The 16,479-nt window shown below is 33.1% G+C and overlaps 1 protein-coding gene across 1 annotated transcript; it reads right to left on the reverse strand.

Moving 5' to 3' along the window:
* Nucleotides 1-607: 607 nt before the first annotated feature.
* On the reverse strand, nucleotides 608-1,877 carry LOC147395842 (NAC domain-containing protein JA2L-like). The gene is made up of 3 exons (XM_086451305.1): nucleotides 1,647-1,877; nucleotides 1,113-1,366; nucleotides 608-1,006 (listed from the first exon to the last, which is right to left on the reverse strand). Exons 1-3 carry the CDS (start codon nucleotides 1,801-1,803, stop codon nucleotides 791-793), a joined length of 627 nt encoding a protein of 208 aa, XP_086307431.1. The 5' UTR covers nucleotides 1,804-1,877; the 3' UTR covers nucleotides 608-790.
* Between the last annotated feature and the right edge of the window lie 14,602 nt (nucleotides 1,878-16,479).

The raw sequence follows: 16,479 nt of genomic DNA on the forward strand, positions 1-16,479 counted from the left end.
TATGGGCATTTCATGTGGGAATAGGGTGTGAAAAAAAAAAAAAAAAATGAAACACTGAAAAGGATAAAAATCTTCATGGTTTGACACCTATGAGCGTGTCACATGGGAAGAGGGTGTGAAAAAAATATGAAACAACAAAGAGGATAAAAATCGTATAAACACTAGGATTTACATGGTTCAATAGTGTGCCTACGTTCACAGAACTAATCAAGAACAATCACTTTTTTCTCTAGAGTTTTTTTATAACCCTAGAGATCACTATTTATAAAATCAGGAGTTGCTTCATCTCCCAAATAGAAAAGAAAAACCTTTAAAAAAATATTACACAATTGCCTTTTTTTCGTAATCTTTAAAATTTTGAGCTAGGGGCTTCACCCCCAAGCCCCTAAGAAGTGGCACTTCTCCCTTTACCCTTGCCTGGTAAAAAATTCAAGACATTATTTAACCAAAGGGGACCCGAATAGCCAATTACCCTAAACATTGGCAACATCTAGTTTCTCCCAAAGTGCTAGTCAAGATGGGATCCTAAGTGGCTATAGCCAATTTTCTCTACATGAGGGACATTGGTTGATTGGCATGAAGCAACAAAGGATCATGAAACTCTGAAACCATAACTAAATCATAAAGCAAGCAAGATTTTATTTATTTATATTCTTTTTGATCCCTACAAATACTTCATTCTTAACAATCAGATAAAAATCTTCCTCCAACAGATCATAGTGAATGCATCCAGTCCCCGTTGAGGTTCGCAAGAATTCAGGAGACATGGTGTTCATCAGCTGATAATACTTTATTCATTGTTGAAATACCTCGTCTGGTTTGTAGAACTCCATTCCATCGTTTCTTGATCAGTATGAAGTTGTAACTGCTCCGTAGGAAATTCTTGGTTGGAACAAGATGATTCTGTCGAACCATAACTCATATCCGATCCATTACGGTCGAACACTTTATTCTTTGCACGACCACTATTTATAATTCTACACAATACCGTTTCTTGAAATTGCTTCTAAAATATAGAAGAAAAAAAGAGATGTCAACAACCCAAAAAAGAATGTTTCAAGTTCTATAAACTACAAGATAACAAGAATAAAAAAAGTAAAAAAAACACCAACCTTGTTCTGTTTATCACAAATTGGGGGTAAAGTATTCTCGTGCATAATCCATTCAGTGTTCTCTCCATTGTCCTGCTTGAATATTAGTGCTTGCCTGTGTCCAATCACCTCACCTTTATCACAAATTTTCTTAACATTACCATGAGTAATCCATCGACCTCTTCCTGCCACAGTTCGATGGGCTGAGATTGCTGTCTTCTGTTTTCTTAGAACGTAGCAATACCGTTCTTTAATCTTTTCTGTCACTTCAAGCTCTAAAAAAATAAAAAAAAAACCATAAAATTAGTTTATTAAAGAATGTGGACCGTCAATTTTTTATCAATAATTTGTAAACTACTTTTGATGGATTTAGAAATTTCAGATTGGGCTGATTTTTTGTGAGGATGATCTTCTCATCATAGAGATCATCCTCACAAAAAATCAGCTCAATCTGAAACTTCTAACCCATATTTGGAAAAATGATTGTTTTTTATTTATGTCCCCTGAATCCCCCCATACTTATATTCATTCATACATACATAAACACACACATACCTGGGAGATTACATGGTTCAAAGTCGTAAACGTTGCAATCCTTAATGGGTTTTGATCCAACCTCATCTTGATTTACCTTAGCTTTAAGTTTGCCCAATAAATCTGCATCTGTAGGTGAGAACTTGTAGTCTTTGTTTGGAAATATGCAGTCTGACATTAATGGACACTAACAGCTTACCACTCTATTTCTCTGTCTCAAATGCCTATTAAGGTAAGAGATATAAGTTGAGAGATGAGTTAATTTAGCTCCTTTTATACTACTTCATAGATTTAGTGTTTTTCAAACTCCAAATCCAACTTACACTTCAAAAGGAACTCTCTACTCTAACTCAATCTTTTATATATAGATGGGTGCTGAACATTTCCCATATATATATATATATATATATATATATATATATATATATATATATATATATATATATATATATATAGAAGATTGAGTTAGAGTTAGTGTTAGAGTTTGATGATCTGGATCACGGACTAAGATTCTAATAAGGGCCCAATATTCTCAATAACTTATTGAACCAATTTTGGATCCTTCCAATCCCATAACCCAATCTGATAATGTGTTGAAATATACAAACTAATGCAAATCTATTCTTATTTACAAATGTTCAATTTGGTAGATAAGTTATAATCTACAATACATTTTACGAAGTTGACTTAGTCAAATGGTTTCATCGAATTTGAGGGACTGAGTGTTCAAAATCCAAGTAGACTCAACGAGTTATTAAAATCTGAACTCAGAAGTCAAAACTATATATTGGGCCCATAGAAAGTGGGACAACGAATTACTCTACTAGGTTGAGATCTTAATAAGAGGGAACGAAAAAAAATAAAAAATTTCTAAAAATCAGTACAAACTTCTAGGGATTAGTACAGCATAAGAAATAGTAACGAAACCTAGGGATTAGTATTAGTAATGAAATTCTTGGGATTAGCAAAATTTATATTAAAGAAATCTAGGGATCACGAATTAATTAAAGGGGACGTTTTAAATAAAAACCTGTCAAAATGAACTCAGAACTGGTAAGTGCTGTTTGGAAAACGCCATTCGGTTTTTTTCAAATTAAATCCCAAGATTACCCCCTTCACCAAAACCGCGTTTGTTATTGTTTTTTTTTTTTTTTTAATTTTATTATTTATCTTAGGGGACAATTTTAAATAAAAATCTACAATAAGTAATATTTTTAACAACTTTTAAAACTAAAAAAATATTAAATGAACCATAAAACTAACAATATAAGAAAAATGATAGATTTTTTTTTTTTTTTTAATTTAAAGAAACGCCATAAAAAACACCACTCAAATAAGCGGTTTTGGTGAAGGGGCAATCTCGGTATTTAATTGAAAAATAATAAAGAAAATGCCAATTGAAATGGCATTTCTGAAAACGGCACTTTGTCTGTTCTGGGTTCCGAACCAGATCCATTGGAACCATACCAACCCAAATCAAACTGAAGTCGATTTTGTTCTATTCGGTTCTACGAGTTGCCAATATTCTATAAAGTTTAAGTGACATTTTTTAATGAAAAATTAAACATAAAATAAATCACTAATCTATTCATAGAAAATCATTAGTTTATCCATAAAAGATCATTAAACTATGTTTTAACTACTAAAATAATTCATAACATTTATATATATATAGGGAGCGGTTCGGCAACCCTAAAGTTTGCCAAGTTTGTTGCCAAACATTTTTTGTAAATCACTTTTGATGGGGTTACAAGTTTTGGAATAGGCTGATTTTTTGTGAGGATAATCTCTACGGTGAATAGATCATCCTCACAAAAAATCAGCTCATTTTGAAACTTCTAACCCTAGTTTACAAGTTGAAGAATCGTGGACCGTCCAATTTTTGTAAATCACTTTTGATGGGGTTATAAGTTTTGGAATAGGCTGATTTTTGGTGAGGATGATCTCCTCATCATAGAGATCATCCTCACAAAAAATCAGCTTATTCCAAAGCTTCTAACTCATATTTTGAAAAATCTTTGGCACCAAACTTGGCAAACTTTAGGGCTGTTGAACCGTCCCCATATACATATATAGGGGCGGTTCAAGGGCCATATGTAAAAACATATGAAAAAACAATGGCTTTTCAAAATATGGGTTAGAGGCTTTGGATTGAGTTGATTTTTTGTGAGGATGGTCACTATGATGAGAAGATCATCCTCACAAAAAATCAGCTCAAATAGAAACTTCTAAATCCATCAAAAGTGATCTACAAGTTATTGACAAAAATTGGCAAAACATCGATGGTCCACATTCTAAATCACTTTTAATGGGGTTAGAAGTTTCAGATTTGACTGATTTTTTTTTTCCAGATGATCTTCCCATCATAAAGATCATCCTCACAAAAAATCAGCTCAATCCAAAACTTCTAACCTATATTTTGAAAATTTATTAATGTTACATTGTTTTTACGTATGTTTTCTCATATGTCCCTTGAACCTGACCCTAAATATATATGGGAAATGTTCAACACCCTAAGCTTTACCCTACACTTTAACAAATGTGTTTTGTCCTACATGGGTTAGAAGTTTCGGAATGGGCTGATTTTTGGTGAGGATGATCTCTTTGGAATGGGCTGATTTTTGGTGAGGATGATCTTTATGATTAGAAGATCATCCTCACCAAAAATCAGCCCATTCCGAAATATTTAGCCCCATTTTTACAAGTTGAAAAATCGTGGACCGTCTGTTTTTAGTAAACCATTTTTTATGGGGTTAGAAGTTTTGGAATGAGCTGATTTTTGGTGAGGATGATCTCCTCACCATAGAGATCATCCTCACCAAAAATCAGCCCATTTCAAAACCTCTAACCCATGTAGGACAAAACATGTTTGTTAAAGTGTAGGGTAAAGCTTAGGGTGCGGAACGGGACCCTATATATATATATATATATATATGGGGACAGTTCAGCAGCCCTAAAGTTTGCCAAGTTTGGTGCCAAACATTTTTCAAAATAAGGGTTAGAAGCTTTGGAATGAGCTGATTTTTTGTGAGGATGATCTCTATGATGAGGAGATCATCCTCACCAAAAATCAGCCTATTCCAAAACTTCTAACCCCATCAAAAGTGATTTACAAAAAATGTTTGGCACAAAACTTGGCAAACTTTAGGGCTGCTGAACCGCTCCTATATATTGCATAAGGGTTCGGTTCTATACAAGCTTGATCCGAGAACTGAACCAAATTGATCAGTTCTCCATTTTTGTATCTCTAGAATCGAACTGCAACTTTTTCCCAACCAAACCATCCCAAAGCTATTGGTTTGGTTCTCGATTTGAATCAGACAAAGTTGCTCCCCTACTTTTGACAACTTGGGAGTCTTGGACCACTATAAATACAAAAAGTTCAAAGCCAAGAAACATCTCTAGAATTGGTTAACTTTAATCCTCATTATGTTGTTTTTATTTTTTTAATTTCTTCTATATCTCAATTGATTTAAGGGTCTTGTTAACATGTACCCCAAGGGCATACAGTAAAATGCAATAAATACACTTTGAAAATTGGAATCTGAAGGTATTTTTGTAAAAAATAATTTTTTTAAGGTCATTTTTGTTACAAGTCCAATTTCCAAAGTTTATTTCTTGCATTTTAACACATGCCCTAAGGCCTAAGGGCACACGTAAATAAATCAAATAAAATCCTTGATTTAATATGCTTCTAGTTCATTAATCTTTATTTTGTTTATTTTGCCAGATTTTGAAACTACATCTTGGAATCTGATCTTAACGAATTCACATTATTGGGATGCGAAAGGAAGTAATTGGAAACCAAGGAGGTGTTCGATTGCGCTTAGCTATTTTGTTGATGCTCTCTCACTCAGGTAAGGAAGAATAAGAAGATTGAAGATGACTGTATTTTAGGCTTTGAACTTGGGCATAGCAATTTTGTGTCAATTAAAATTTGCCAAAGTAACGCCAACGGTTCTGTGATAGGGGGGTGTCTGTCAGAGAAGAGCATCATATTATCATGACTCTTTGAAAAATTAAGGTGTAATCTCAAATAAATTTAGAGGGTCATGTCAATATTTTTTTAAATATAAAAGGGACACTTGTCATGTAAAAAGATAGATTTCTCCAAAATTTTGAAATACAACCAAGTCAAAGTCGACTCTTGTTACATGCCATAACTTATAAATTTACACTTTGCAACATACAACAAGTTATTGTAGCATTTTTTTTTTTTTTTTTTTTTGGTAAAAAGTCTCAAATTATCCATATTATTGTTTATGGATTATTTGTGTCCTCACTCCGCCTTCCTCTTTCATTTATTTTTTATTTTTTATTTTTTATTTTAAATACTTTTCTTCTTTGTTCCCTTGAGCAAAGTGTTCCCATGTCATTGTCCTCTCTAGAAAATTTTCCACTTTGGATAGATATTTAAAAATAATTTAAAATATTTCATTTCTTCTGGTCACCCAACGGCTAGACCACTATGGGTAGATCGGATCAATCATATGTGTCAACGAACTGGTCTAGATAACATAAACAATAATATAATGCACAAACATATGACTTATATTTATGTACAACAATCCCAAATTTCAAATATAAGATAAACTCACAATGTGAGATTTGCCTTCTTTTCTTTATCTTGTCTTTTTTTCCCCTCAAATGCTAGAGAGACACAAACAAGGGCGCATGGGTGAAGCAAAAGAGTGATAGTGCACACATAACCATAGATGCTTTTTTACTTTGTAACTCATGAAAAAGTATCTACGGTTATGTGCGCGCCACCACATCATTGTATCACCAAACATAAGATATAAGCAACCTCCATTATAATCGGACCCTCGTCCTATTTTCCGAAGTCTTGACAATTGATTTGAGGAAAACATTGTCTAAATGTACCAAAGATTTTTATCACCATCTTCGTCAATATGAAATTGTTTGTACTCATCCTCTTTCTCACTAGAATTTTTTTCCTTTGGGCAAAGACTCTAGACTGAAGAATGTAACAAATAGAGGTTGGTGGCAATATTTTGGGATAGAAAGTCTGGTCAAAATAACATCTCCTTATCTCTTCCGGTCTCTTTGGTTTCTTGAATTTCAAATTGATAGAATCATCAAGGTCAAAGTCTTGTGAAACTGGTGGTACCATGGTTCAAATTCGTCAAACGGACCAATTGATCGATTCAAACATCACTTTTGGAAAGAGACATCAATCAAAAAGTTCTCATCTAACTCCATTTAAAGCCATGGTTCAAAGATTGGACTCTAAAGTCCAAAATCTAATAAAGGATAATCATCATGGTTATACATCCAATAAAATTTGAATTTTGCTCTTTTCTTATTGTAAAATGTTTGATGTTCTCTCTTCACTCATAAGTCCTCGTGGGAGCACTCAATTGGACCCACTAACTCTGTAGGGGTTTTGGTGGATTTATTTATATATTTATATTATCAGAGTATAAATCTAAGCAATCATTCTGACCTTTAGACCTATTCAAATAATCATGATTTAATCTCACACCATCAAAAGAACAAAATATAAGAAATACATCAATTTTTTTTTTGGGGATGGGGGGAGGTATTGCTATAGCCAATTCTCTAGAGCATGATTTTTATTATGAATTATTTGTGTCCTTACCCTGTCTTTCTCTTTTTTTTTTTTTTCTAATTATATTTATTCCTTGTTCCCTTGTGTAAAGTGTTCCCATGTCATTGTCCTCTCAAGAAAAAATTTCGGGAGGTGATGGGACCAATATCTCTATTGGGATTTGGTGGAACTATGCATAAAAATAGTCCATTTCATTTCATGTATAACTTATAGTTATACGATGTATTAAAGTACACCTTTTTATTATAAATCACATTGTAATACTCTAATAATTAGTCAAATGATTTTGTTGTTGTTGGGATTTCTCTATGGTAAATGGTTGGTTGGAAGAAGATGATTTTGTTGATCGCTTTTGTTGTTTTCTCTTTCTTTGCTCCAATTCTAAACTCACAACTGATATGTTAAGATCGATGACGACTCACTATGTGAAAATTGAAAAATTCGACAGAAAAAATTGACGAGCCAAGACCCACGAATTTTAGAAACTGAATTTTGATGGTCTAGGACAGTCAAAATTCTTGATGTTCCCAGATTTAATGGCTTAGAGCTGTTGAATTTCTCCCATCCTTCATTAATTTGACAGTTTCGACCCGTCAAAAGAAAAATTGACAATGAAAAATTTGATGCCAATTCGACCCCTTGGTCTATCAAATTTAGATTTTTTCATATTGTGACTATAGTATTACCATTAGTATTCCACCAACCTCTTTCTTTGAGTCTGGACCCATTCTTCTCGAAACGTAGTAGTATTATACTTCCATGCTTTCAAATTCTAAAATCATTAAAATACATTGAAAGTTGATAAAAACTTGAAAGAAGGGGAAGAAGAAAAAAAAAAAAAAAAAGGAAAAGTGGTCTCAATTCTCAAAGATTATTTATTTATTTATTTAAATAATGACCAAAATTTGTCCCTATAGAAAGTTCAGACCATTTGAGACTCATTTTTTAAAACATTGTACCTTTTAAAACACAATTTGTAAAATGCCTAATATACCCTTTTAAAGCTTTAAAGACATTTTGATGAATATTTGAGATACCCCTAATATTTTAAAATTGATGACATGCCCCTTGACCTTGGCCTTCTCTTATAGAGATATGGAAAATGATCTAAAAACCTTGATTTTCCTTTCCTAAACTAATCATCTTCAATCTGTTAGATGATGATCATGATAGTGATAGTGATGATGATGATTTTTAATTTGTCTATAAGAGAAGACTGAGATCAAGGGCATGGTCTCAGTTTTAAGACATAGTTATATTATCCACCAAAACATGGTGGGGCCACAAGTTATGAAAAGGAATCACTGGTGCTTTAAGAGTCGTTTTAGGCAATTTAATAAAAGGTTGGGATCCGTTAACTCCTAAGAATGACTCATGAAAAAAAAAACACAATCCCAATCCTTCAAACACTTTATGGTTGAGATTTATGAGTATCTTGATAACACAAATCTTGAAGATATTTATCCTGAGGATAAATCTCAACGACGAATTTTGCATTTAAAGGGTTGGATCTCAAAAGATTTATATTTTCTACCAATCAAATAACCCAATCCAGTAATGTGTTGAAATATACCAACTAATGTAAATCTAACATTATTTACAAATGTTCAATTTTTTAGATAACTTAAAGTTGTAATCTACAATACATTTTATCGGGTTGACTTAGTCAAATGGTTTCATTCGGTTTGAGGGACTGAGTCATTCAAAATCCAAGTAGACCCAACGAGTTATTAAAGTCAGGTCTCGGAAGTCAAAACTATATATATGGGTCCCGTTCAATGGCAAACATTTTGGTAAAACATTTTTCAAAACATGGGTTAGAGGTTTTGGAATGGGCTGATTTTTGGTGAGGATGATCTCTGCGGTGAGGAGATCATCCTCAGCAAAAATCAGCCCATTCCAAAACTTATAGCCCCAGTTTACAAGTTGAAAAATCGTGGACCGTCCATTTTTTGTAAACCATTTTTGATGGGGTTAGAAGTTTTGGAATGGGATGATTTTTGGTGGTGATGATCTCCTCACCGTAGAGATCATCCTCACCAAAAATTAGCCCATTCCAAAACCTCTAACCCATGTTTTGAAAAATGTGTTTGCCAAAATGTTTGTCATTGAACGCTACCCTATATATATATGCGTCCCGCTCCCCACCTTAAGCTTTATCCTACACTTTAACAAACGTGTTTTGTCCTACATGGGTTAGAAGTTTTGGAATAGGCTGATTTTTGGTGAGGATGATCTCTATGGTGAGGAGATCATCCTCACCAAAAATCAGCTCATTCCAAAACTTCTAACCCCATCAAAAATGATTTGCAAAAAATGGACGGTCCACGATTTTTCAACTTGTAAACATGGGGCTAAAAATTTCGGAATGGGCTGATTTTTGGTGAGGATGATCTTCTAATCATAGAGATCATCCTCACAAAAAATCAGCCCATTCCAAAACTTCTAACCCATGTAGGACAAAACACGTTTGTTAAAGTGTAGGGTAAAGCTTAGGGTGTTGAACCCTTCCCTATATATATATATGGGGCAGTTCAAGGGACATATGTAAAAACACATGAAAAAACAATGGTTTTTCAAAATATGGGTTAGAGGTTTTGGATTGAACTAATTTTTTTGCGAGGATGGTCACTATGATGAGAAGATTATCCTCACAAAAAATCAGCTCAATCTGAAATTTCTAAATCCATCAAAAGTGATTTACAAATTATTGAAAAAATTGACAAAAGATCGACGGTCCACATTCTAAATCACTTTTAATGGGGTTAGAAGTTTCAGATTGGGCTAATTTTTTTTTTCGGATGATCTTCCCATCATAGAGATCATCCTCACAAAAAATCGGCTTAATCTGAAACTTCTAACCTATATTTTAAAATTTTATTACTGTTACATTGTTTTTACATATGGTTTTTCACGTCCCTTGATCCTGACCCCCACACACACACACACACACACACACACATACATATATATATATGGGTCAGGTTCAAGGGCCATGTGAGAAAACATGTGAGAAAACTTTCGACGGTAAATAAAATTTTAAAATATGGGAATATGGGTTAGAAATTTTGGATTGAGCTGATTTTTTGTGAGGATGATCTCTATGATGTGAAGATCATCCAAAAAAAAAAAATCAGCCCAATCTGAAACTTCTAACCCCATTAAAAGTGATTTAGAATGTGGACCGTCGATTTTTTATCAATTTTTATCACTAATTTGTAAATCACTTTTGATGGATTTAGAAGTTTCTGATTGAGCTGATTTTTTGTGAGGATGATCTTCTCGTCATAGTGACCATCCTTGCAAAAAAAAACCAGCTCAATCCAAAACCTCTAACCCTTATTTTGAAAAACGAAAGTTTTCTCACATGGCCCTTGAACCTGACCCTATATATATATATATATATATATATATATATATATATATATATATATATATATATATATATATATATATATTTGCTAGATTTATGTTTTAGGTTTAGGATTTTATATGAACCTAATCATAATTGTAAACTACTGAAGTTACTTGATTTTGGGGATAAAAAAATAACGGGAATACATTGAATTTTTTACAAGTTTCATCGTTCAAATCATCGACTGTATGCTTAAGCTTTTAGAACCAGTTTCATTAGATTATGATTTTCGTTACAAATTATATTACCCCCCCCCCTGAGGTTTTGGATTGAACTGATTTTTTGCGAGGATGGTCACTATGATGAAAAGATCATCCTCACAAACAATCAGCTCAATCTGAAATTTCTAAATCCATCAAAAGTGATTTACAAATTATTGAAAAAAATTGACAAAAAATCAACGGCTCACATTCTAAATCACTTTTAATGGGGTTAGAAGTTTCAGATTAGACTGATTTTTGTTTCGGATGATCTTCCCATCATAAAGATCATCCTCACAAAAAATCAGCTCAATCCGAAACTTCTAACCTATGTTTTAAAAAAATTTAATGTTACATTGTTTTTACATATGTTTTTTCACATGTCCCTTGATCCTAACCCATATATATATATATATTTGCTAGATTTATGTTTTAGGTTTAGGATTTTATATGAACCTAATCATAATTGTAAACTATTGAAGTTAATTGATTTTGGGGAGAAAAAAATAACGGGAATACATTGAATTTTTCACAAGTTTCGTCGTTCAAATCATCGATTGTATCCTTAAGCTTTTAGAGCCAGTTCATTAGATTATGATTTTCGTTACAAATTATATTACCCCCCTCCCCCCCCCCCCCTTATCTGGTACAAAAATGAAAGCCAGGTAACGTGAATCGCACTCTATTATGAACAATCGGGACCTCCCCTAAGGCCCTCACGGCCTGTCCCTTCCACCTTCTTCTCCTTCGATGTTCGCCAATCGGAGAGGACAACCAATTGAGTTGGAACCTGAATTGAAAAATGGAAGACCCGGATGGACTTAATTAGGAGCATGGGCAACCCTTCGCGCACGAGATAGCAATGACAGGAGATTGACCGGTCAGGGTCGAGTGATCAACACCTTAGGGGTTGAGAGTCTATTTAATTGAGCTCCTTCGGGATCCCTTGTTTCAAAAGAAACTAGATCTGTTCATTTAGTTGCTATTACCGGATCAACTCACGACAAGGACCTTTTTCCTTTGATTAGATTTACAAAGATAAAAGTTTTCTTTTTCTTATACTTATATGCATTCAGATTATTTAGTTCAGTTATGTTTTGCTTTATTTACCTTTCATGTCATCAAAGTATAATTCTAGAGGATGTTATTAACATTTTTGGTGGTACACCACTCTCCAAGAAACTAATTATCTTAGATGAAAGCCTTAGTTTTCCGGGCCAAGACCCGGTGTGGGTTAATTTCGTGTGCCAAAGGTTGTTTAAGTCAAATGTAAGGAAGGGACATTCTTTGTAGAGGGGACCAACCAGAACGGCTTTAGCACCCTGAGGATATGAAGTAGAGGCAACTCCTTATTATGGATTCAAGGAAGAATGCTTGTGGACTCCTTTTCAGCACTTTCAATCTAGTGTAGCGAAAGGTCGATGTAATTGAGCTCAAGCCCCAAATGGAACAACTTTCCTTATCGCCTTAATGACTGCACTAACATAACAACTCAAACAATTGGGTACAGGATAATCTCCTCTTAGATTCCTTCTTGCCGAGACTATAATAAATAAGGCTTTTCTTTTCGTTTTATCTGATTATGATATTATTATATGATTATTGGATGATCTTTTTATTCAACGGCGCCAATTTAAACTACTTTAAGGATTTGATGAAACAGAACTTGGTAAGTCTCTTTTTTTTTATTATTTAAGAACATGCCCATATTGGATTTTTGAATATTCATAATAATCATTAAAATCAAGAATCCATATCCACAAACTTCATGCTTTAATGTTTTTTGGTAAGCAAGACTTTTACACTGCATTTGAATTGAGAGAAAAAGAAAGAAGAGGAGAGAAAATAATGAGTTTCTCTCCATTTCTCTTGTTTGAATTGTTAAGTGGTCAGAGAAGAGAAAAGAATTAGATAGGGTAGAGGAAGAGAAAATGTGAGTTTTCTTTCTCTCCAAAAATAGAGATAAACCATTTTAAAATATTTTATAATTATGACTCTACCCAAAGGTCTCTTTTAAGATACTTTAAAATTTTAGAGTTGTCATCATCCCCTCTTCAAGATTCTTTGTGACGCAAGCAATCAATCAACTTCATTTATGACTCGTAGTTATTTTCCACATGTTGCTTTTAGAGGGGTGTATATCAAATGCATGGGACCCACATGTAACAAGTTAGAAATGGCTGGCACATGTAGTAACCCAATGGACCCAGTACAATGCTCCACCAAACCCATATTTCCAACATAACTGATAACTCCATCTTAGAACCCAAATTTATAACTCCATCTTAAATTACGGGTCAAGAACAGTGTCCCGTTCTAAAATTATGGGTCAAGAGCAATGACTTAGATTTAGATTTAGAGTAGGGATCCACAACCGCGTCCCATTCCTAGCCAAGGTTAGTTTGCACCCCTATGCCACATGGCATTTTTGGTGACCCACTGACCTTCTAGATTTGTGGTCCATCCCTTGGTGAATCTACACACAAAAGATTAGTTCGATTGGGGATCTGCATCCATTGGTTATAGTATTGTCTTAAGAATGATTTCTAATCGTCGGATTTAATTTTTCTTTTCAAGAGCTTAGATCTAATGGATACAAGTTATCAAACACTATGATTTTTGATACGTGGGTTGCAATATTCTATAAATTGTAAGAAACATTTTTTCATGAACAAAACAAACATATAATAAACATAAAATTTCATACAATAAATCACTATTCTATCTATAAAAAGTCATTAGTTTATCTATAAAAGATCATTAATCTATGTCCCAACTCCTAAAATAATTCATAATAATAATTATTATATATATAGGATCTCGTTCAGCACCCTAAGCTTTACCACACACTTTAACAAACGTGTTTTGTCTTACATGGGTTAGAAGTTTTGGAATGGGATGATTTTTGGTGAGGATGATCTCTATGGTGAGGAGATCAACCTCACCAAAAATCAGCTCATTCCAAAACTTCTAATCCCATAAAAAATGATTTACAAAAAATGGATGGTCCACGATTTTTCAACGTGTAAACATGGGGCTAAACATTTCGGAATGGGCTGATTTTTGGGAAGGATGATCTTCTAATCATAGAGATCATCCTCACCAAAAATCAGCCCATTCCAAAACTTCTAACCCATGTAGGACAAAAAACGTTTGTTAAAGTGTGTGGTAAAACTTAGGGTGCTGAACATTTTCCATATATATATATATATAAGGATTCGGTTCTCGGTTTGGTTCGGTTCTATACAAGCTTGATACGATAATCAAACCAAATTGATCAGTTCTCCATTTTTATAACCCCGAACTGAACCGCAACTTGTTCCAAATCAAACCAAAGCACCCCAAAGCTATCGGTTTAAACCAAACCAAATTACACACCTACTGGTATACATACAGAGTCAACTTAAAATTCAATAGAGTCAATCCCCTTGGCTTACTTCAAGGCTCTAATCAGAACCCATATTGGATGGGGTCCCTAGCAGATTCTAGTCGGTTTGGATCCTTATTGGAATCCAAATCCTTGACTAGAGTCATGGACTCAAGTTATTGGATTGCAAATGGATCAGATTTTGGTTATGATCCATTCATCAACACAACTGGAGAGAGATTTATAGTCCCAATTAATAATTATGAATAATCAAATATGGTTACATTTTTATCCCCCACACTTTAAAAATTCATTTTCTTTACGATTTTTTAAGGAGGTTGAAGATGATGGATTTTGATAAAAATTTTAAAAACATCATTTGTATATTTTTTTAAAATTTTCCCAAATTTTTTACGAAATTATCTGGAATATATTTACCCAAATTAAACCCTACCTAATGATTACTGAATCCAAAATTGATTAATTACAAAGTGAGAAATGTTGACCAAAACCAAAATAACATGCAAACAAATATTTGTTGGATCAAAAATTTAGAATGGACCCAAAAATTTGGTCTAGGGTAATAGATTTGCCTACTCCGAAAAGTTATAATAATTACTGTCTTGCAAGATTGATATGAGTTCCGGATTCAAAGGTTCTTCTTCATCGTCAAAATAATCCAGAGGTCAGGCTTGATTCGATGTATCCTTGATAATTAGTATGATGTTGTTGTTGTCCTTTAGGTTGCTTAAATTTGTTTGCTTCATCGAATCGCCTCTATCGTTTTCCATCTCTTTCTTCCAAATGATTGACAACTTCATTCTCTTTAGAACATTTTGAATGCCCACTCGTTCTAATTCTACACAACACTCATTCTTGGAATTGCTTCTAAAATACCAAACATAAAGGAAAGTCAAAACAAAAAGATACATAGATATCAAATTTAAAGAGAAATTACCAATAATAAAAAATAAAAATAAAAATAAAAATCATTAGATTTCTAATAATTTTGATATGCAACTTTGGGGGTCAATCTATTGTGAATATATCTACAGAGCAGGCAAAGTGTCATTTTCAAATTTTTTTACCAAAAAGAAAATACTTTTCAGAATTACTAAAATACCCCCTTTTAATATTTTACTATTACATTACATTTTGGGGAAGGATATTTTTAAATTTAACTTAGTTTTTTTCCTAGTTGGTAAAAAAAATTAATTTCAATTATAATGAATAGAGTGCTAAAAGCCTCCAAATAAGTTTGTTTGGTCTAAACTATTACTTTTTAAGTCTCCAAATCCAAGTTTTGCACTTGAAAAGCAACTCCCCACAAACCCAAACTTCAAACTCCAACTCTATCTTATGTCCAATAAGCTTGGTTGATCATAAATCACTACTTTTTTTTTTTTTATTCACCCTCCAAATTAGAGTTTTGCACTTGAAAAACATCTCCCAACAAACCCAAATTTCAAACTCCAACTCCATCTTATATGCATGTCCAATAAGTTCGGTTGATCATAAAACACTACTTTCTTTTTTCACTCTCCAAATTAAAGTTTTGCACTTGAAAAGCATCTCCCCACAAACCCAAATGTCAAACTCTAATTCAATCTTAGATATATGTCCAAATAAGTTTGATTAATCGTAAACCACTACTTTCTTTTCTCACTCTTCAAATTAAAGTGAAGAACTCTAGCTCCATCTTTTATATTTGATAAGTTTGATTGATAATAAATTACTACTTTATTGGATCTCCAAATCCAAGTTGCACTTAGATCTGAGTATTTCCATATTCAGATCCAAATTTTTTATCTATGTCCAAATTCGCCTTGGATCCTACTAGATAGAACCATAGCTGAATCATTTTGCTTTCACTTAATCGGGGTCTAACAATCCTGAATTATTTAATTCAGGTTGGGTTGAATAATTTCAAACCAAGCAATAGTTTGTTTGATATTCTTCTTTGCTAATTGCTATAGTACTATTGTATTTTACCATTATAATCTTTTTATTTTATGAGAATTCATATTGTATTAAAGTAGTTGAAAAAGATATTTTGAAAAACCTAAAAATATAATTTCCAAAGCAAATTTATCATTGCCAATCTCTATCTTTCCTCTAATCTCCTAATCTCATTCAATCTTTCACTCTCATCCATATTTTTTAATCTTCTATTTAATCTCCTATCCTCAAAAATCTTAATGGCTAATCGTGATTATCATCTTCAAATCCCTTGCTTAATATCCATCTCCTACGACCATAATTCAAAAATTCGTTTTTCA

This window comes from Akebia trifoliata, chromosome 8, assembly GCF_017979445.1.
Source record: "Akebia trifoliata isolate Shusen 1 chromosome 8, ASM1797944v1, whole genome shotgun sequence".
In the NCBI taxonomy this organism is placed as follows: Eukaryota; Viridiplantae; Streptophyta; class Magnoliopsida; order Ranunculales; family Lardizabalaceae; genus Akebia; species Akebia trifoliata.